We start from the raw sequence: 22,329 nt of genomic DNA, 5'->3' as shown, positions 1-22,329 counted from the left end.
TTGTTAACGATCAGGTTTGCAAGTTTTCTTGAAAAAAATTTTGAAATATTTTTTTGACAAAATTTTCAATTACTACGTTCTTATTTTACACATATCATATTGTCAGAGTATCTACTTTTTTATATAAAAAAAAAAACACTCACAAACTACAATGGAAATGGACGAAAATCAAAGTGTGAGAATTGAGGTATTTGATGTGCGGAATAAATTAAAGTGAACTGAGACTGTGGGATCAGCTCCTTTTGATTGAAATGATGCCCGACATCCCTTCGATTAAACTACCTTAGCACCAACGTTTTGGATTAAAGGGTTTATCAGTTTAGCTTAGGGTTTTAGGAGGAGGACTCCAAACAAAATAGAAATAAATTATAAAAATAAAATAAAAATAAAAATGATCATGCTTCCAAAGATGACGGAAATTAAGTAACCTTGGTCCTCGGTCTTCATCTCTACTCCTAGGTTTGCAGCTCATTGCTAGTGTAACCCAGTGGAGTATGTGTTCTATTGGTTTCTTTTTTGTTTGAAATCTTAGTACTCCTTCGTACAGAATAGATTACGACAAAAAATGCTGGGGAGATTGTGGAGAGCAGCAGCTAACAATTATTCCAGGGCTGTTCCAGGGAGGAATAACTTCGTCCATGCTGCCCATTTCTATCCGTCTTCACGTATTCATTACTCGGATGTTGCGGCCACCGTAGATTCCGCCGTGCCTGATCCTACCGTGAAAAACTTCACCGCTAAAACGGATGTAAGTGTACATCACATCACTCTGTTTTCATCAGTGGAAGTTGATTGTCTCTGTAATCTGTGTATGTCCTCGAAACATTTTTCCTTTCCTCTTTAGTTAATAAATTCCAATTTTTTTTTCTGTTTCTTTTGTGCTTCTGTAAATTTTCTGTCGGAAGAGTAAATTTCTTTGCTTTAGTCTAGGTCATTCTTGCTGTTAGAATCTCATAAGCCTTTGAAAAGTGGAATTGGTGAATTTACAGGCTATGTTCGGGTTTTTTGAACTGGTTGTATGAATGAAAATATTTTGTTCGTTCAAGCAGGTGAATTTGAACAAGATGTTCTGGTCAAAACCTTGTTCTTTGGCATTGCCTGCTGATTCACCGCTGAGAATTGAAGAGCCACATTATGAAGGAATCAAGCGTTTTATCCTTAAACTGATGCTTTTCTATAGCAAACAGAGCAAGTCTATTCGTGGGGCAAATGTAATTTACCTCCGAATTACTTCTCAAGTTGACAAACCGGCAATCTATAATGGTTAGTCTTTTATGAATTACTATCTGTTGCAATCTGCTATTCAAGATCACCTGATGAATTTGTATTTACTTGTCCTTTTGTTATTTAACAATACCAGGTAGTTTACATATGATTAAGTACTCTAATGTTCATCATATTTTTTTGATGTGAAGCAGTATTTAGGCTGGAGAAGACCTTTAAAACAACATTTGCCTTGCTTGTGCTCCATATGTGGCTTGTATTACGCCGCTTAAAAGAAGAAGGAAAAGAAGGAGGAGACTTGGGGCAGTACTTGTATGAGAGATACAATCATGATGTGGAATTGAGAGTTGATAAGGAAGGGGTTGGTGACCTCTCGCCAAATACTTGTTTAGAGCTTGGAATCTTGCTGTTCAATTTTCCTGGCATTTGATTCAGTTTTAATGTTACATGCTTCCCCAGCAATATCATGGTAGTGCTAATCATGTTGAAGTTTCCCCAGAAGTGTGGTGAAAGTGATTGAGGTTTGACAGTCAGTTTCTTGGTTTTTAGAAAGGTTTGGTGACTTGCTCTGATATCACTTCACTATATGGGTGGGGGATGTGGTTTAGGAAGCAAACATTTTGGACTCATGAACCCAACTGTCAGACAGGTATAAAATGAACACAATAGGGAAAGGTAGTAAAATGAAATCTAGAGTTGCGCGTACTTGGAGTCACTGGTATGAAGGAAAGAAGGATAATGAAGAAAAGCAACAGTTTGGTGCTTGTTCTTATTTACTTGTTGTCAGTCTAGGCTCTGTGTAAAGCTGCATGGAGGAATAATCCTAACCTGTTTACCTGCATAAGGCATCAGCTCAAATCAGTTCTTTTCTTTTCTATAAATGGACCCTGATGTTCCTGATTTTGTTTGGTTGTGCGGTAACTCTGATAATCCTGTTTTCACTTCCATTTATGATTTTCTTAGTTACACAAATTTTGGTTGTGGTATTTATTGGAGATGGCCTCGACAATTTTTGTACATGTTTTGAGTGGTCAGCATATCTGCAATGGCCTGTACTTTTTGCTTTTTGTTTGTTCAACGATTATCTTTGTTCATGTCCTTTTTTCTGTGAAACTGCAGGTCAAATTGCTGTTGGGCAAATGGATGAAGAATTTGGAGAAGATATTTTATGGGAACATTGTTGCATATGACACTGCCATGCTTCCTGAAGCTAAGAAGGATGAGTTGCAAAATGTGATCTGGAGGTACGGTGTTTAAACTTTTAGGATGGATGTTTGGCCACAACAATATATTTTTCTACCATCAAATGCAATTGTAAGAGCTTGTCATTAAGTGCTTCAGATCCTAATCATTTTGCACATGGTCATTTGATGTGATGACAGCATACTTATCTTGGTATTGAACTGTGGTAGTTTCATTTGATCAGCAGAGCTGATAGACATTTTCTTGTCTTAATGGATTTCTTACTTTAGGTGTTATTTACTGTTGATTATATAATGGCATCCTTACTCTCAGAAGTAAATTTGAAGCTTACCTTGAATATTATATCAAGGAACTGTTGTATAATTTTCTTAGCAGCAAGACAATAACAAGTCTATTCTGTTTGATGAATTTCATCGTTTTTATTCCTTAGGAATGTTTTTCAATCTGATGATGGCGATTCGTCTAAAGTACCTACTGATGCTGCCTTAGTACCTCTTCAGGTGAGTATCTGCCTACTTTTGCCAGAAAAGTTTCATCAATTCAGTGTCAAGAATTTTAATGGCCTTTTCCTTCGCTGCCTGATAAGAAACGCCTAGGGCAGTGTTGGGTGCTCGGAACTTGTAATGATTTTTTGCAATCCTGGACTTAGTCTTAATTTCATGAAGTTGTAATGGCATCTATGCTGGAGCATTGGCTTGTTTTACCCATTTTTGCCTCCATGGCTTGTTTTACTCAGTAGCGCACCATGGCAGCTTGAGTTTTCTGCTTTTTCAATGGTGAATGCTTGGTGCGTCAGGACAACATATATCAAATTCAAAAGTCAGTTTAGCATACTAAATTTTTGTTGTTTTCTTCCTGTTACTTGCAGGCAATGTCAAGGTATGTTCGTCGAGAATCAGGTTGCCTATCACTAACAGGTACTTGATCTGTCTGCTTCGCAATATGCTTGTCTTCCACTAGCACTATGGTGTTATGCCATGTAAGAACGTTTATATTGCACCCTCGTGAACCTTCCCTGAAATTAAGGAAACAAGAATTCATTGAAACCATTGGGCTGAGTATTCATTCAATTTGGATTTGAAAAAAAGAGAACTGGAACCAGTTGCATACTTCGTAAAAAAGAAAAAGAAAGCTAAAACTTCGATGAAGCTCAAAGGATGTTAGCTGTTTTACAAATGAACTGAAGGGAGCACGATGATATGTTCTTGGATATAGTTTAATACTGATTTAGATACTTGGGGAGTCTCTGTTCCTGAGGTTTTCCACAAGATTGCCTTACTGTTCATGAAGCCTGGAGACAGTTTTGATAGAATTGTTTATTTTCATTTTAAACTTTAGTAACCCTGAAGTTACCAAAATAAATATGAAGAAGTCAGAGAGAAAGTCTTCCTTGCTTTAAGATATTGGAAAAAAAAAAACACTGGTCTCACAGAATCCTGCCTGTTCATTTTTTGTTAGAGCTGTAATCAATGAGAATGGAAATCGGTTTATTGGTAAGAACGGTTTATACACGTTTACCCTTAAAGCTTGAACTTTTTAACTATAGTTCTCCCATAGGTTGTTGATTAATTGTTGTTACAGCTTTTGACTAATGATGGTTTGGAATGGGCAGATAAAGAAGCTCTGTTTTCAGGCAACTTCATGTTCACTTCATTGAAAAGCTCGAAGAGTTGATGTCCCAAAAAAGGGAAAACAAAAAAAAGAAAACATTGGATGTGAACTCTGGGAATTCAGATAGCCATGCCAGAATCCATAGCTTGCACTTTAGATTGAAGTCTTACGTGCCAGAAATGCTTTGGAATTGCCAAATTCTTATTGAATCCTCGATACCGAGGCTCCCCATTGGGCTCGTAGCCAAACAAAGGGTTGGTTGTGTACAATTTGTTCGTGCATTGAATGATTACCAATTATTTTTGGTTGTTGGCAGTCGGCTAAGTAATGATGAGGAATTTTTGTGTCTTTCATATTTATAACGAATAATACATGAATATATCACTAAATAATACTAGTAATAAATTATTTTTATTAAGCGATGCAGTTAAACACGATTTTGTTTGGTTCAATACGCTTTTGTGGCTTGTCAATGTCTTTAACCTTCAAAAGCTACAACGCCAACATCTACTGCCCCGTGTTAATTATTAACAGCTATCACCTTTACTGGAACCTTCTGCAAAGCAGCCATTGCCATTACACTGCGCTCTTCATTTCTAACAGCCATCCTAAGCGACTATTGCCAACTAGTTCTCTCTGAAGTGCGAACCCATCTAAAAGCTTCAAAGTCGGGAATGCTGTCGCTCGGGAAACTGAAAGCCCCAAAGAATTGGAGAAGTCTTCGGCCACCAAATTTGCTGCCAGTAAAATCCCTCATCCGCTTCAAAGCTAATATTGGCTTTCTGTGACAAGAAGCCCAGAGTCTTGTCACCGTAAAAATCACGGCTTTAGCCAAGCAATCTCCGGCCTGCTTTTGCACGGCTCTTCTTTCCTTAGCAACCCAGAATATGATTTTGTCGGCTTTGGCCTCGATGAACTTGATGCCAAGAAAGCGTTGACTTTAAATGAGACTTCCCCATTCAAATCTCCCACTTTCGGCAAAGATAAGCGGGGAATAAAAGCTCTTCAATCTTGCAATGGTTTACTACTTTGTCGTAGTTTTCGAGCTCGAAATCCTGGTGATTGCAAATACTACTATATCTTCAATCCTACCACCAAGGACTTCATTACTATCCCTCTTGTCTCTCCCTAGAGTTCCCATGACAGATGAGGTACGAATCGATCAGTTTACGCTGTCAATTTAGCTTTTGATTCAAGAAAGTCGCCGCATTACGAGCTTATCTGCATATGCTTCTCTAAATTCATTTCCTGAGCTTGATTTGTAGTTTACTTGACCCTTCGAGTTTGCATTACCACAAATTCCTTACAATGGATTTTTTTCGAAAGACCGATGATGAATAGTCATTCCTTGTGTTAAGTATACCCGGCAAAGCCATACGGTTTAAATTTGGAGACGCCAGTTGCAGGGGAAGATATGTGATCTTGCTCCTCACTGCAACTTTGGTGGTTCTCCTATGTGTGGATGGTTTGATTGTTTCCAATTCATGGAGTCTCTCTACCCTCTCTCAGTCTCTTTCAGTGCAACTGGTTCAAAGTCCCTTTATTTCTGAGAAAATCTCAGATTGGGAAAATCTTTTCATTTGTTCTGGCAAAAATTGTTCCAAGCACATCATATCTCCATGCAAGCCGCTAACTAACAAGTGTTCACGGAATGGCCCTTTTAGTTTCTGTAGTTCCGTTTATTCCATTCACCTTATTTGAAGTTCTCAAAAGTGAATAATAATAAATCTAAAACGTTGTCATACATACTTCATTGGAAGCCTCCACAGTTTCACTTAGCACCAACCCTTTAACTTTAAATAAAATACCATTTGCCCCCTCACCTTTTGTCAACCCATTTCAAAATATATTATTTAAAAACTCATTTTTGGATAGAGAAGAGTTTTCATTTGGAAGTGCTCTTTGTTGTCCTATTTTTATTTCAGAATTGAAAGCATTAATAAAGGGTTGAACATAAAGACAAACTGAGAAAATGTGTAATTTTGATGGAAATAATATAACAATAGGTACTTTAACGTACAAAAAAAAAAAAAAATTAGTTTTAAGAATGTGTTCAATGGTTCTCAAGCCAAAAAAGATTATTCCTTTATTGTGAAGTATTTTCAATCAATTTGAGGAGTTTTTGAAAATTTTATAATTTTTGAAAATTTTCTAAATTCCTTGTTTAGATTGAGGACTTGAAACCCAAGGAAAAAATGTTTATGTTTACAAACTCATTTGAGTTTTAACACCTTGTAACACCTAATTAAAAATTTATATCTGTCAAGTTTTTAAACATTAAGGGATTAACTAGATTTATTATGAATTTAAAATGGTTCACAAGAAAAAAGCAATATTGAAATGAAAACATATTCTATATCCTCTATCCACTAATGAGTTTTTTGGATTGGGTTGACAATAATGTTATAAAGAGTTAAAAATAAGCGAGATAAGTGATATTTTTTTAAAATTCTGAAGTGTCAGGTGACATTATACGCATAGTAGGTTTTAAAATTATCCCAAAAAAAAATCATAAATCATTATATACAGACTAAGCAATCTTGGCCGACCAAATTACTTAGCTGATTATAAAATTAGAAAGGGTAATTACCTGTTTCCGCCTTCCTGCAACCTGCTAAACCCAATAGTAAGGCAAATTTGGTAGAATCTTTTAGCTCATTGACAGGCAAAGGTTGCAGACTTGCAGTTTGAGTCCAATATTGTGGCGCTTCTATCTTATCCTTTTAGGTAATTCTTTACACTTTTGTTTATGATTTATCGCTGTACCAGGCAAGTTTCAACAACAGAAAAATGCTCATAACTTTTACCTAACCAAAAGCTTCCCTAGCAATCCCCACTTTGCCAGCTGACTTTAAGATTTGGTAATCAACTCAGCGCACACGTAACAAGAAACAAAACCAAACTTAAAAATATGATCAATAAACAAATTAAGTACAAGCCCCTCGGGGTGGGCTCGGCTGCTGACCACCATGCCTCGTTAGGTCCTGGTACCTTGTGGTCGTGGTTCGATTCCTTGGGGGCGGTGCATAAGCACAGAGAAATTAATCCGCAAGGATACTCCCTGTGGTGACAAAAAAAAAAAAAATTAAGTACAATAAAACAAACGAACAAACGTAAGTTGCACAACCAGCTTGCAAAGCAATCTGTATGCAAGAACAGAGTATATAAGTGCAGGACTTAACGAACAAATTTGAGCACAGCAACTCCGTCCCCGATCCCAAAACCCACCAATGGAGATCAGTAGTGTCAAGATCTCCGGAGCAGCCGAGCAGGTAACATCTGCTCGGATAGTTGCTTCGATTGATGAGCTATTGGAAGACATCCTCTTACGCCTTCCAATAAGATCACTCATCCGTTTCAAGTTTGTCTCCAAACGCTGGCTCTCTCTCATATCCAACCCACAATTTGCTGTCCTCCACCAGGACCGCAATCCCGCTCTCAAGCCAGCAATAGGCCTATTCCTGCCCTACACAAGCTTTCGCAGCAACCCAACCAAATTCGAGTACATCAACTTTGACGTCCATAACCTGACCTCCTCACCATTTTCAGTACTAAAATTTGCCAGTGATCCATCTGCAGGCTCCATAAAGATTCTACAGTCTTGCAATGGCCTATTGCTTTGTTCCAGTTACCGAGCTCAGCGCCCCCGACAGAACTATCATGTTTTCAATCCCACCACAAAGCAGTTAACCACAATCCCAAAGCCGGCATATAGGAGGACCATATATGGAGTAAGCTTGGCTTTTGACCCTACCAAGTCGTCTGCCTATAAAGTTGTCTGCGTTCGGGCCTCTGAGCTGGTTTCAGGGTCTTATCAGATCCAGATATACTCATCTGACACTGCAGGCCCCTGGAGAGTTTCAGGGGAGCCTTTCGCTGCTAAACATGATTTTAAGAATGGGATCTACTGGAACGGAGCAGTGCATTGGCTCGGGCATTGGGGTCGTGATAATTCATTATACTTCAATGTTGATGAGGAAAGGCTTGGAGAAGTGGGACCAACTCCTAATAATGCAGAACAGGAAGCTGAAATGACTTATTTCGGAGAATCTTGCGACCATTTGAACCTTATTCAGATGTATGGTCGTCCAGATGTTGAGTTCTATGTGTATGAAATGAGGAGGGACTGCTCAGGATGGGATATCAAGTACATGGTTGATCTTTCAGCGGTTACTAGTGCATTTCCACGAATGATCAGGACTGAATTGGACTCGTACGATGGTGGTTACTATGTACTCTCAGTCTTGTCTATCATTCGGGGTGAAAAAGAAGAGGAAGCTTTCTTAGTTTTGCAGATTCCCGGTAAGGCCATTCGCTACAATCTGGTCACCAAAACCTTCGTGAAGCTCTGTGATTTTGAGGGTGCTGAGGACGAGGGCTATTTAAGATTTGAGGGTGTGAATGCTTATCAGTACATTGAATCACTTTGTTGTGTTTGATATAAATAAATAGCCACAATTTCCTGAGCTTGCTATGGTGTGTTTTTGGCTCATTTCTTGATCTGTTTGATTTGGATTGGTTTGTCACACAATTGAGAAACTTGTAAATTTCTCATCTTCCTTCTTTGTTTCGATACAGTCAATATATTGCATTTCATTTAATTGTTTCGATAGTATCAGAATATTTACTTCTACAGGGTACCCCCCCCCCCCCCCCAACCAAAAAAAAAAAATTATCAATCAACCTCCTCTTTGATGTCCCAAGGAAAAGGGCAAAAAATTAGTTGCTGTTTGAATTGCAATTTTTTAATAAAAAGTTTTTGTGAAATAATTATTTTTTAAGAATGTAATGTATGGGAGATAAAAAAATTGATCGAAAAATATATTCACGAAAAATATGAAATTTTTTATTACAAAACCACAATTCAAATAGTAAAATTGTGAAATTCTAGAGAAATTCACTTAATAAATAAGGATCAATTGCTTTTTTAACACACTTATCCTGCATCCAACAGGGTAGCTCATTAAATAGCCACAGAATTAGAACTTCTAGTACTATTCTCTTAAACTGCAGTTTCTTGACACCTTTTTTATTTTTAAGGGATAATATCAGAAACCTCCCCTGAGGTTTCTTCAAATATCACTTAGCTCCCCTCACATTTTAAAAATCTCTCTTACCACCCTTTGAATTGACATTTTCTTAACAATGTCAGCCCCTGGTGTCTAAAGTAACATTAGAATATTGGTTTTGGAGGAGGGAGAGTATTTTAATTCCCTTCATACCCTTAGTTTGACTGAATCCTGTGATTAAGAAAGTTGCAGTGGGTGGAATGTGAATTGGAGAAAAAGTTTGTGGTATGAGCACTGTTGCATGCCGTTGGACATGCAACGGCTAAATTGACATTGCTTCCAGTGGTATTAAAAGGTGACGGAACCGCATGAAGTAGCTGCAAAACTTAAAGAGGAAAGCAAGCAAAGAAATGGCTAGTTCATCCTTTCAAGGTCAGTCATACAATTCACCTTCATCACTAAGTATGAAGAACCGGTATTACAAATGCAACCGGAAGGCTACATTACGAATCTCAGAGAGTGAAAGAAATCCGGATAAGCTATATTTTAGTTGTTCAAAGTGCAACTACTTCAAGTGGTATCAAGGAAATGAAGGTGAAGAGTTGCAGAGGCAAAGAAATGAAGTTGAAGAAGTGCAGCGTACAAGAAATGGTGCCGATTCTGCAGTGCTTCCATTGAGGAAAGCAAATCAGGAATGTAACTTTGTGCCTCAACAGAATGCATGCATCACTTTCTTGTTCATCATCAATCTTGTACTCTTAGCAATTTATCTTTTCATTCAAATTGTTAAAGCAATCACAGTTTCTTGTTCCAGTAATAGTAGATGTGTTCCAAGCTGTTTGGCCCTTACTGGCCATGCATGAAAGAACCAGAAGGCATGTGTAACTTGGAGATGGTGTTAAGCTATGTGAAAAAGAGTTGAAGGAATGTTTTACTTCATACGTATGCCCCCATATTTGTTGCCTATCAGTGTTATACCAAAGTTAAGCTAGACAGAAAATGCATTAAGCTATCAGGTGTAGTTCCTTAGGTATAACAATACTCCCCAGCTAAGTTCATTGGAAAACAACAGTACTAGTTTCACATATAATCCTAAGGAATCAGAGTCATAAAGTTAAACGAAAAAACACAGCATGACATTTTTACAAGAGCATGGGACTGGGAAGCAGCAAAGCATACTTGGCAAGAGTAAATTGCAATTCCCAAACATAAGTACCAAAACATCAGTCTTTAAAGTTGTTCACTAGGACTGGGAATGCAATTAACCACTTGGCATACGTTACATATACAACTAAACAAAAATATGTAGCAATCAACAAGAATCTCATTTGCAACATCATCTAAGAACATCATTCTAGATGATGAGGATTGCTACGTATACAAATGTACCAGATTAGCTTCCCAAAGTAAAACTCATAATACTAGCACTAACTAGAACCTCATACTGGTGCTGCTATTGTCAATGTGAGATCCCATACCAGCAGAAGTGGATATTGAAGATGCAGTGACTGCTGGAGTTTGTTCTGAGCCAACAGCAATGGAAGGTCTGGCTCTCTTGTTGTTGTTAGCAACTGTAGTCCTCTCAGTTCCTGCATTTGGCCCTCCTCTCTGAAGCCATGCAACAAATCTTATTAAACTAATGGCTGGTCGACAGTTAGAATAGTTAGCAGGCAGAATGATATTTGAACTAAACCTTTCTGGTATTAGTAGTAGTGCAGGCAGAATGATTAAGTTGAACATGAGCTCCAGCAACACGATTTTGAGTCCTTCCATTACTGCCTTGACTTGATACAATGACTGGGACATTTCCTTGTGCATGTTCCTGACAAATCAGATCACAAAGCTAAGCTCATTTGAACAGAATTAATACACAATCAGATACTATAATTTGACATTGTTTCAATTACCCATAGAACAGATCCTGCTAATCCAGTATTAGCAATGCCTCTTCCTGGTTTTCCTCTTCGACTTGCTGCCTGCTTTGTAGAAGTACTGCTCCCTCTTTTTTCAGCAACAGGAGCTCCTTGACAAGTTCTCCTATTATGTCCAAATCTGCCACACTTTGAGTACCTGAAACTGATTGATCTCTTGTGTTGAGGTGCAGGAGCTCCTTCATCAGCTGCTCTTCTCCTATTTCTTCTTGGTCTACCAGCTCTTCTTCTAAGTGGTGGTGGCAAAACTACTACTGGTGTCACATCTTCCATTGGAGGCCACCTATTCATATGTGGAATTGGATTGATCATGAATGCATACGTTTTCAAGTATTGATCAATGGAAAAGGCTGCATCACAGTAGCTTTCCAGTTTCTCCCTTCTATAAAGAGCTCCTAGTGCAGCATGCTTGCAAGGAATGCCTGTCAACTGGAAAGCCCCGCATTCACATGTCCTATCAGTCAACTTGACTATATAGGACTTATCATAGTCTGCTACTTCAAACGTGTTGTCACTTACCATTATCAGTGAACACCTTCTTGATTCAGCTGCAATATCCTTCAGCTTGCCAATCACATGTGGGGTAACACTAGATGTCCATGTGCAGCCTTTTTGATACCTCTTATGCAGTTTTTTCATGAATTTTTGCCTCAGTCCTTCAGCCAGAGCAAGTATATTCTTTCCTCTCAATTCTCCAACCCATGCATTAAAAGATTCTGTGAAATTATTGGTGACATGATCACACTTAATTTCAACAGAAAATGCATGCCTTGCCCAATTACACTTAGGAATGTTTGCTAAGTATCTCCAAGCATCTATATTAATATTTTTTATTCTTTCCATAGCCTCATTGTGTCCTATCAAATCATAACTTTTAGCTGCTTGCCAAAAATATCTCCTCAGCAGCAATCCTGGAAATTTGACTTTGAAGTTGCAGTAGATGTGCCAACAGCAATATCGTGCACCAGCTTCAGGCACTTGTTCCTCATAAGCAAGGTTGAGTCCCTATAAAATATAAGTACAAGGTCATCAGTCCCTATACAGAAGTTTCAGTAGCTCTTTCCTTCAGGCACTTGATTCAGCCACTATAACAGTCATGGAGGAAATCTGAAACATGCTTAATCACAGAAATGAAGAAACATACCTTCTGTCTATCACTCATGAAGGTGAGTGGAATATTGGCTGAAAATGGTCCAAAGAATTCCTGAAAATAGTAAAAAAACCAACTCCAGGCTTCCTTGTTTTCACACTCTACCACAGCAAAAGCTAATGGAAACAAACTATTGTTCCCATCAAGAGCAACAGCAGTCAACAGAATGCCCCCAAATGCACCTTTCAAATGGCAGCCATCAAAACCAATAAATGGCCTGCAACCTGCCAGGAAACCATCTCTTTGTGCCTTGAAAGAGATAAACAATCTCAGAAATTTAGGTTCTACCAGAACGTTTGGCCTGTCATAGTGAATTTTCATGATGCTTCCTGGGTTGTGCATCCTCAACAGTTCAGCATATTTTGGTAATTTTCCATAGGCCTCACTATGTGATCCTTCTATCTGTTCTAAGGCTTTTTTTTTTGCCCTGTAAATTTGCATTCTACTTGGCAAGACTCCATGCTTCTGCATTTCAGCCTTTACTCCCTTACTTGTCAATTCCGGGTGATCTCTCATAACAGAAATTAACTTCTTTGCAATCCAATCTGATGTAGCTTCTGAATTTTTCCTATTCATGACACACGTATGCTCAGGTGTATATGTCTTAACCATGAATGTGGTTGTATCACCAATCGGGGATGCATGAATCCTCCAGTTACACCCCTCAGCACCACATTTGGCAGTGCACCTGCTCTTTTCATTTTTCAACCTCACCAATGGAAATCCTTTCTGAATAGCATAGTCCTTCAATAATGCTCTAAATGCATCCACATTGGTAAATAGCATCCCTTTTTCAAACTCAATGTCCTCTCTTGGATTGTAAGTCCACATTTTTGACTGCATAATTGCTCTCATAGGATCAGTCTCTCTGTCAGATTCTGAATCAGGCACAACTTGTGCATCCTCAATCTCCTCATAATCAGACAAGTCATTTTCGTCCTTATCACTACTAGAAATTAAGGCCCTATCTTCAGCTATGACATCTTTGAAGTCACTATCTATGTCATCCTTCCAAGAGTCATCAGAACTAGAAGCATAAATCTCATCATTACCCTCACTGTCAACTACAGGAATAGGAGCATTTTCAATTCCTATGTTTTTCTGTGCCACAATAAGTTGGTTATTCCTGTCCTCTACCATATTCTCCTCTGTAGTAGGAATAATATCCAGGTGCAGCAAGTACAGGTTTATAACAAGATCATTTTCATGAAGTTTGAACATATCAAGGACTGATTTGTCACTACTGATGTCCATAAAGCTTGTTGTCCTAGGAATCGCACATTTCATATGCACAAGCATGTTCAAATTTCCAGGCAAATCATTCATTGCCTTATCAGTAACATCACCAAGAAGGTCAATATATTGGTAGTTCTTTGGATCAACATTAGGAATTCTGATAGTGTTTCCCATGTAATGGACTAGAATATCATGTGCAATAATTCTTTCCATCCTACATATCAGTGTGTTTGCAAGAAAAGTTTGAATCAGTAGCTCTAATTTCACATATTCTCACAAGGGACATAGTATAACACACGCATGCTTAATCAAAGTCAAACTCAAGTTGCAAAGCTAAGCTACAAAGTTAAGCTACAAAGCTAAGCTGTTGTTATGTATTACAGCTTAGTTTCAACTCAATATTCATCAACTTTTTTGAACCAATAAAATAAAGGTCAAGCATAGTTCATCAAATCAGACATTCTTTAAGCATCCATCATGTGCAATACTTAATATAAGGTCCCCTGTTGCATTCACTCTGGTTGGATGTTAAACTTGGTCATCAAGTCCAACAAACCACAAAAACACAAGGAAAACAGAGACATTATAGGCAAATCATGACCAAGAGTTCATGACACCTGCATTTTCTCCTATTACATGTTCATCATATCAACTACCAATGGAATTCAGCCACAGCAAGTCCAACAAAACAGAAAAACACAACAAAACAGAGATCATTTCGGCAATGTTAAACTCAGAACACTTCATGACACTCGACAAGTTCTCCTTCTACATGTTGATCATATCATATCAACTAGCAATGGAAGATTTTTACCTGTTGTGCATCTCAGTTTTGACAAAATCACTTTCCCTCCAACCGAATGCATGCAATTCAATACTTTGCAATATTTCTCCTCCTCTGCAATGTCCAGCGAGAGATTTCCAGAAAGATACTATCAAATAACAATCGCAGTTATAAGTAGTATTTCATTCCTCTTCATTTCCCGGGCAATTAGACGTCTTATCACAGCAAAATGGCGCCATGCAACTCGTACGGAACCCATGCTTCTAGGCGGCAAAGCTTTCCCGGGCTTTATACAGTTTCATGCTTGCTCTCTCAGACATTTTTTGCATTTTATCAGCTGAATAAGTTAACAGCAGAGCAAAGGGTATTATTGGCAATTGATTAGATTTCTTGTTGACTGCTGACCTATTATCACTTGAGGGGTGGTAAGAGAGATTTCTAAAATGTGAGGGGAGCTAAGTGATATTTGAAGAAACTTCAGGGGAGGTTTCTGATATTATCCCTTTTTTTAATGGGTCATGTGAACTTGAGGCTTAACGGACAGAATAAGGACACGCCTTTCTTTCTTTTTTTTTTTTTTTTCTTTGGGGTGTTTTATATGACCTAGCAGACAGCTGATACGCAAGGACTAGAATAAGGGAAGACAGTTCTGATTGGCTAAGACACGTCAAATTCTTCCAATCGGGCAACAAACGAATGGAAAAGTCGCTTTTCACCGACAGGGGGACCCACCTTTGTCTACAGGTACACGTATCCTCGCCGTCGGTTCAGTATTCGTCGCCGCCCTCCAATTGCCCAGATTACTAATTCAAATAATTTCTGATTAATCACCGACCATTCCACCAATCAGCACCCTTTATTACCCTTCTTCTTCTCCGGAAAACCCACACTCAGAAAAAAAGGAGGTTTTAGTGAGCACTACTTGTGTTACTGTAACTGTAAAGTTAGGAAGCAAATACGCAAGTTTCCCCCAATCCGAATCAAGAAAAGCATATGCCCATTACCTGCCCCATCTTGTGGAATAATTAATATCTTTAGAAAGAAATTACTCGTATAAAATTCAAACCTCACCTCCCTCTTCCCTAATATTCCTATCTTCGTGCATCCCTTTACTTGTATTGTGTATTATACACCCAAATAGACAACCAAGTTCGGAAAGAATACTACTGTTTACTTGGTTGTTGGAGGAGTTCTCTTTGACTTTGGGGAAAAAAATGACTTCTCTCTTCGTAATGTGCTTTTTCTTGATGCTTTTTTCCTCTTGTACTTTGGCGTATGACAACTATAATTCTCATATATTTCCAAGGCCATTGGTCATTGAATATCCGGAAGGGAATGAATTTCAATTGAGGGAATCGCTGGAAGAACTTAGATTGCAGTGCACAAGTTGGAGGTTTGCTGTTGAGGCTAATAACTTGAGTCCGTGGAAGACCATCCCTCCAGAATGCGCTGCTTATGTTGAAGACTATATGACCGGCAGGGCTTATAGTTACGATCTTCAAAGGGTTTCAAGAGCGGCTGGAGCCTTTGCCAAAAGTGTCGAATTGGCGGAAGATGGAAAAGACGTTTGGATTTTTGATGTGGATGATACTCTGCTTTCCAATCTCCCCTATTATGCTCAGCATGGTTATGGGTACGGTTCCATCGTTCCTTTCTTCTTTTTTTTTTTGTTTCCTCGTTACTTCTATTTCAGTCCTTTTATTGACTAATTGGATGAGAATTGACTTTTGGTAGTTTCATTAGTTTGTTGACGACTACATCTCATTTTGCAATTTCTTACTTTAACATTTCAGGTTGGAAATTTTTAATCATACAAAGTTTGATGAATGGGTAGAAGAGGGACTTGCACCAGCCATACATTCCAGTTTGGAGCTTTATCGAGATGTCACGAGCTTGGGATTCAAGGTTTTCTTCTTGACGGGACGAAGTGAACGGCATGGGAATATTACTGCTGATAATCTGATTAAAGTTGGATTCCAGCATTGGGACAAGCTCATACTGAGGTGAGTTTGTTCAACTTTCTAGGATCTACTTGCACGATTTGATGCATTAACATATTTTCTTTAGCTGCAAATCTGTGGAGATGCATAATGGGGATTCTTCAACTGACGACCTACCTTGATGGATTTGGATGAACCATTAGGCATAGCTTTCTCTACGTGCTTAATTATTGTAATCGAATTTCCTTCCTGTTTCCTATATTTCAGATAAAATACCGCCTTTGCACATTTTTTTCCTCTTGAGTGATCAATGATGGTTGTAGGAGGTTTTTTTTTTTTTGTTTGGTCATAGTGTCTGTAATTAAACTCAATAGCTAAATTGGAGGATTGCTGTTAACCTAGCAATTTTTCTTCTTTGTTTTGTTTTAACATCTGATACTTGAGTAGGTTCTGAGGAGTTGCTAAAGGTGCATTTAATGCTTCCATAGTGATAGTTATGTTTTGTTGATTTCACAATCAATAGCACATTGTGGCATTCTGATTCCACATCACTATGAGATATGTGGACATGATGATACTCAATAAATTCTGTCCAGTAAAATATAATGAAAAGATGATAGAATAATAAAGCCTCGCAAAAAATGAGGATAATTTGCTTTCAATAGAAAGAACAATTAGCACAGGACTATTTTAGGCCCTTAACGTCTCTAAACCCAAAAATTGCTAAAGGATGAAAATCTTTACTAATTGCATAGGAGTGTTCTAGGACATGCTGGTTATGGTGTACCATACAGTCTTGTACAATTTCATGCATTGGACTGTATTGGTGAATCCATTAGTACTGATATCTGGTGTTAATTATGTATAAACATAGCAGTTGAACAAGATATTAAAGGAAAACAGCTGCTCTAATATATCTATATATGGGCAAATATACTCTGTGCAGTCCTTACACATCTGTTATTGCTGATACCTGCACACTTTGTGTCATGTGCTGGATGTGTGGTTGAGCTATAAGGGCAGAGACGTGGCTGTTTATGAAAGCAGGGCAGTGGTTTCTGCTTTGTGTGCATTGCCGGCAGGAGCATAGCCACCTGGATATCATACTTCTGGTTAGACCTACTAATCAAGATGCCTTGACTCAGATAGGGAGCATTGCCCTGTTTTTTTTATACCCATTAAACTGTCAGGTAGCGGATGGAATGGTATCTGAATGAGTTAGAGTCCATGGTTTAGTGCCTTAGGCAACATTTTGGCCAGTTACCAATCTTCTTTTGGGTGATACCATGGGACTATTCTTCCAAGCTAATGCAGAGAGCACACTGAACTGTGAATATCATAAGCCCGAATCGGTTGCATGTGGTAGACTGTTAAGAAGGCTAGGTCACGTCATGCGTTTGATTTGGAGCTCAAGATTAGGCTATTCAATGAGTAAGCTGTTTGGGCTGAATGGCACTGCAAGCAAGAATGATGGTTTTAAGGTGGTTGGAGGGTAGATATTGCATAGGCTGTGTATGAGGGTGAACAAAGGCCATATATGAGGTGTCACTTATGAAGTGCAAATTTACTCACTTTGGGAATGTCATGAACAGGAAAAAAAGTTCCTGGAGACTGCATGAAATTTTGTAGGTGGTGACAGAGATGGGAAGCAGAAATTGGGACTTGTGTTGGGATTGAGGTAGCTTTGAAGGTGTTCCATTTTTTTATACTTGGTTGTTAGATTCTTAGATGTCTTCTTCCGAGGTTATGTGCTGCCTTATTTTTTCCGCTGTAATTTAGTATCTTCTTGAACATCATGTTGCTTTATTTATGATATTTTATGAATCAAGCATGAGCCCCATACTTTGTGAATATCGAAAGATGAGGTTGGACTGTGAGGTTGAACTCCACCTCTCCAATTGTGAGGTTGAACTCCGTACTTTGTGAATATCAAGCATGATCTTGCAAGCCCCTAACCATTTCTAGAACAGCCTGCACTGACTGGATACTCTTGCACTTTTTCTAGCCCTTTGGCTAGAACGACTCTATTGTTCATGCAGGTAACCAAGTCTCTAAATGTGGTATAAATTAGGCATATTGAGAAGAATCCATGGTCATGAGCCTATTGTGTCAGTATGTATGTGATTGGTAGTAAGCTTACTGCAATCTCAGTGCTGAAAGAAGAGAGCTTAGGTCTTGCTTGCTCCAAAATACCAAAGACCACAGAACCTTTTGCGTTAATATCAGGGGTTTTCTTTTCTCTTTTTCTTTCTATAAACGTACTCCCTGAGAAACTGATTTGAATAGGACAGAGTCTTTCATGTTCAATGAATTTTGAACAGGACAAAGTCTTTTATGCGGAATGAGATTTGGATAGGACAGTCTTCATTTACTGTTTTTTCTTTCTATAATGATAATGCATATCTACCTTTACACCTAATTATGGTACCATTCCCATGCCAAGCATACAATTCAAATTCAATATTTTTGGGAAAGAACACGCATGTCGAGATTTCTTGGTATATTTATTTTCTAATTATAAGACAAAAATGATACATAATGCTTTTGACTGGCTGGTCTTTTGGTTAATTCTTTTTCCATAAGACATTTTCTTTTCATTCTGTCTCAACATAACCCAAGATCGTGTGTGGTCTTGTTCTTTGTTTTGGAGTCAAATTGATACCATGCCTTTGTCCAACAAGTTGATGCTAGAGTTAAATTCATGTTTTGTACTTTGCCTTTTCAGGTGAGATGTTGCATTGAGTTTCCATGTCTTAACACTTTGCACTTGGGAACCCTCATAAATGATGGTGATTAGAAGCTTAATTGTTGGACTGATAGAAGGTTGACTGTTAACATGAACTTCCTCTTTCATGTTTTCATTGGTGATTTTACAACTGGTTGCTCAGCGTAAAGTCGGGGTCCGACATAACCATCTTTAATCTTCTGCATTTTCTTTGCATCTTTGTGTAAGATTAGAGGTTCAGCACAAAGTCAAGTTCTTTAAATACATAAAGAAAAACACAAAAGAAGTTGCTTCGAATATTTATAGGGGTCTTATTTTCTTTCCTGAACTGAGCGAGATCATATTGTCCTTTATGAAATATAAGTAATCAACTTTTTTTTGTTTCATTTATATTCCTGTGCCTCCAAAAAATATGAGACAGAGGGGAAGAAATTCAGAAAAAGTAAATCGTGTAGGTCCTTGATTTTTTGCTAATCCCAATAGATATGGTAAGCTGAGTTGCTTTACTGATTCAAGTGCCTTTGACTAATCTTTTTTGTTACCTCCAAATTCTAAAGATCCCCGGAGGACTATCGGAAGCAGGCAACCATGTACAAGTCAGAAAAGAGGGATGAGATGATAAAAGAAGGCTATCGAATTGTGGGCAACTCCGGAGACCAATGGAGCGATTTACTAGGTTCCTCTCCAGCTGATCGATCGTTCAAACTCCCAAATCCCATGTACTATATTCCTTAACTTCTACATATTTTTCACGAGTACCATCTACATTGTGACAAGTATGAAAACATAACACAGGGTAATCATTGTTGTAATCCCTTTTAAGGCATTAATACTAAGGCATAATAATAACGATTCACCGACCGTGAAAATATTCTCTCAGCTTCTTGAGAATTCTCTCAGCTTCCATCGCACCTTTATTCTTGGTAAGTAGCAGTCGGAGCCTCTCTGCTTGATGGGCAAGGGCCTCAAATTAACATAGTCCATCACAATTCCTCTATCCAGCCGGATATAGCACGACTCTAAAAGCACGTGCTCTGATTTACAAAAGTTCCATTTTGTGTAGCCTGTATCGTTCTAAATTCTGTATTCAAGTTTCGTTTAACTAGTAGAATGAAGAATTCAATATGTGACTGAGGGATGAATTGAATGAATGGTACAGGGGAAGGGAATGTAATGAAATGTCCCATGTTCGAAACCTTTCATTTATACTTGAAAAAAAGAAGAAGAAGAAGAAGAAGAATCCAATAATACGTGAATCATGTTGCTGTATTTCTATCAGAAAGAAAGGAAGTAGTTGTACTTTGCAACCCTCCACCGAAACTAATTTGGCACTACGCAATTGTTGTGAAAGGTACGTTGCCTAAATAAACGATCATGACATTGCAAATTATTAGGTCACTGGTGCAAGAAACGAACCAATTCACGAGTCAGAAAAACATATTATTGTGTCTGTGTTTAGTTTGTGACTTTGTGGATTGTACGGATCGGAAAACATATTCGGCTTAATTGGATGTTTATTATTGCATTGGCCATGCATAAGGAGTGGGGATTAGCTAGAATGGAATTTATTAGTTCCCGGATAGAGAGGAATGGAATGTCCCTCTCTTCATCCATTTGCCTACCAACTCTTCCCTATTTCTTTTCTCCGTTATCATTAGAAGAAATTCTTCAAAATAGTAAAGATATCTAATTGACTTTGTAAGCAATTATTATTCTTCCATATATTTATACACTTTTTTTAAATTAATTTTACTTTTTAAAAAAAAAAAATTAACATATGAACTAATACATTTTAACGAGTGTCCTCTGTTAAAAAAAAAAAAACCCTAGTTAGAAATATATGGAAAAGCAAATTCAAGTATTATGCTAGTACTTAATTAATAATTACAAATTACATACATGAATAAGTTGATGGCCCCGGTATGTCTGGAGTTTTTGGCATGAAATCATCCTCACGAGGTGGGGCCTTCCCATTTGACTGAGCTTGAAAAATCATGAAGATATCAAGCCACAGGTTTAGTTAGGTGCCGGGTCACCAGCAACTAATCAATATTGCCCATAATTAAGGCACGAACCCACCACCTAAGTTGCTTGAAAAAAAAAAGTGCTTTTTTTTTTTTTAACCACCAGCATAGTAAAAGCATTTGAAACAGAAGGTCAAAAGGATATAAACCCAGTCCGGGAAAAAGTAATTGAGCCATGCAAGACGGCAATTTTTTGATTGCATTTTCTAGAATTTTTTTTATAGAAAAATTACTGTAACGATTTGATGTATGTGAGAAAAAAAGATAATAGTAAAATGTGATCACGAAAAAAAAAAGACTATCCAAACAAGGCCAATTCGAAGGGGTGGGCTTCCCTTCTTTAATGCTCCTGGCTTCGTGCCCCTTTCTTCTTTTAAAGAGAGTAGGCAAGAGAGACAACACATCATCTCATTTGATCCGATTCCGAGGTGGACGAAGGCAAGGGGAACTGGATCCAGGACCATTTCATATCTGGACCATTTCGATTACGCAGATATAGGCATTAATTGTTCTTTCTTAATAAAAGGTCAAAAAAAAAATAATGCAAAACTCATTCATAGAAGTGATGTTTCGAACGGCCAATTTTACGCCTTGAGGACCAATCTTCTTAAATGGACCTTTTTTTTTAAAAAAGAATTGTGTGCTTTCTTGTTGCTTTCCAACATGGGCCAAAACCTGCGTAGAAGAACGAGTCATAATTACCGAATAATGCACTAACTCGTCGTTGTAAGTAGGGGAGAGTTAGGTTGAATGGTAAGGTGGAAGTAATTATAAATAGAAGATGTTGAACTAGAGAATCAGATCTTATACAACTTATTGAATCAGAATCGAACCTAGATTTTGGAAATTGGAATCAGAACCGTAATCGTGACTAAACGTTCATATTCATTCATCAAAATTTTGAACTAGAATAGGATCGGTGATTTAGAATTGGTTCAAATTGTTTTTGAAAAAATAATTGCTACCGTAATCTATTTGACAAGTTTAGAGTTCAATATCAATAGTCAACACCCAATATCAACAAATCCAATTCTAACCCAACAATTTATTATCCCATCCCATTAATAGGTCTAGACCCCATAAATAATCTAAATCAATAATGAGGTATTTTTTCATAAAATTTGCATCATTTTTTCGTTTTCCTTGTACATGATAATACAATAAAGTTCTTTTTTTTTTTCTATATTCATCGTCATATTTTTTTTAGAATCAGTTTTTTAACAAGCAGTATTTAACCATAATTAAAGGAATCGAAACTGTAACCGAAAGAAATCAGAAACGTAATTGGAATAAAATCAAAATCAAAATCAAACTGGAACCAGAGCATCAAGAACTGATTCAAATTGCACCTTTTAAAAGAATATGAACTGTAAATTTTAAAATCAGAATCAGTGGTTTTGGTCACGTCTAAATGTCAACTAATCCAATTTGGCATTTACCAATCTCCCACTATTTTTATTTTTGAATTTACCAATCTAACACTGTTTTTTTT

General features: G+C 37.7%; 3 protein-coding genes across 3 annotated transcripts; all 3 read left to right on the top strand.

Annotated features, from left to right (window-relative positions):
- Positions 1–422: 422 nt before the first annotated feature.
- Positions 423–4,386, top strand: LOC140036511 (uncharacterized). The gene is made up of 7 exons (XM_072078199.1): positions 423–748; positions 1,050–1,263; positions 1,419–1,585; positions 2,344–2,468; positions 2,858–2,927; positions 3,296–3,344; positions 4,040–4,386. Exons 1-7 carry the CDS (start codon positions 566–568, stop codon positions 4,099–4,101), a joined length of 870 nt encoding a protein of 289 aa, XP_071934300.1. The 5' UTR covers positions 423–565; the 3' UTR covers positions 4,102–4,386.
- A 2,819-nt stretch (positions 4,387–7,205) lies between these two features.
- On the top strand, positions 7,206–8,629 carry LOC113725199 (F-box protein At5g07610). The gene has a single exon (XM_027248216.2). It carries the CDS (start codon positions 7,269–7,271, stop codon positions 8,475–8,477), a length of 1,209 nt encoding a protein of 402 aa, XP_027104017.1. The 5' UTR covers positions 7,206–7,268; the 3' UTR covers positions 8,478–8,629.
- A 6,347-nt stretch (positions 8,630–14,976) lies between these two features.
- LOC140036510 (acid phosphatase 1-like) lies at positions 14,977–19,692 on the top strand. The gene is made up of 3 exons (XM_072078197.1): positions 14,977–15,781; positions 15,942–16,151; positions 19,371–19,692. Exons 1-3 carry the CDS (start codon positions 15,363–15,365, stop codon positions 19,546–19,548), a joined length of 807 nt encoding a protein of 268 aa, XP_071934298.1. The 5' UTR covers positions 14,977–15,362; the 3' UTR covers positions 19,549–19,692.
- Positions 19,693–22,329: the final 2,637 nt, after the last annotated feature.

The sequence above is a fragment of the Coffea arabica genome, chromosome 2e, assembly GCF_036785885.1.
Source record: "Coffea arabica cultivar ET-39 chromosome 2e, Coffea Arabica ET-39 HiFi, whole genome shotgun sequence".
NCBI lineage: Eukaryota > Viridiplantae > Streptophyta > Magnoliopsida > Gentianales > Rubiaceae > Coffea > Coffea arabica.
The sequence above is the reverse complement of the archived record's forward strand: the minus strand, read 5'-3'. Positions and strand labels throughout refer to the sequence as shown.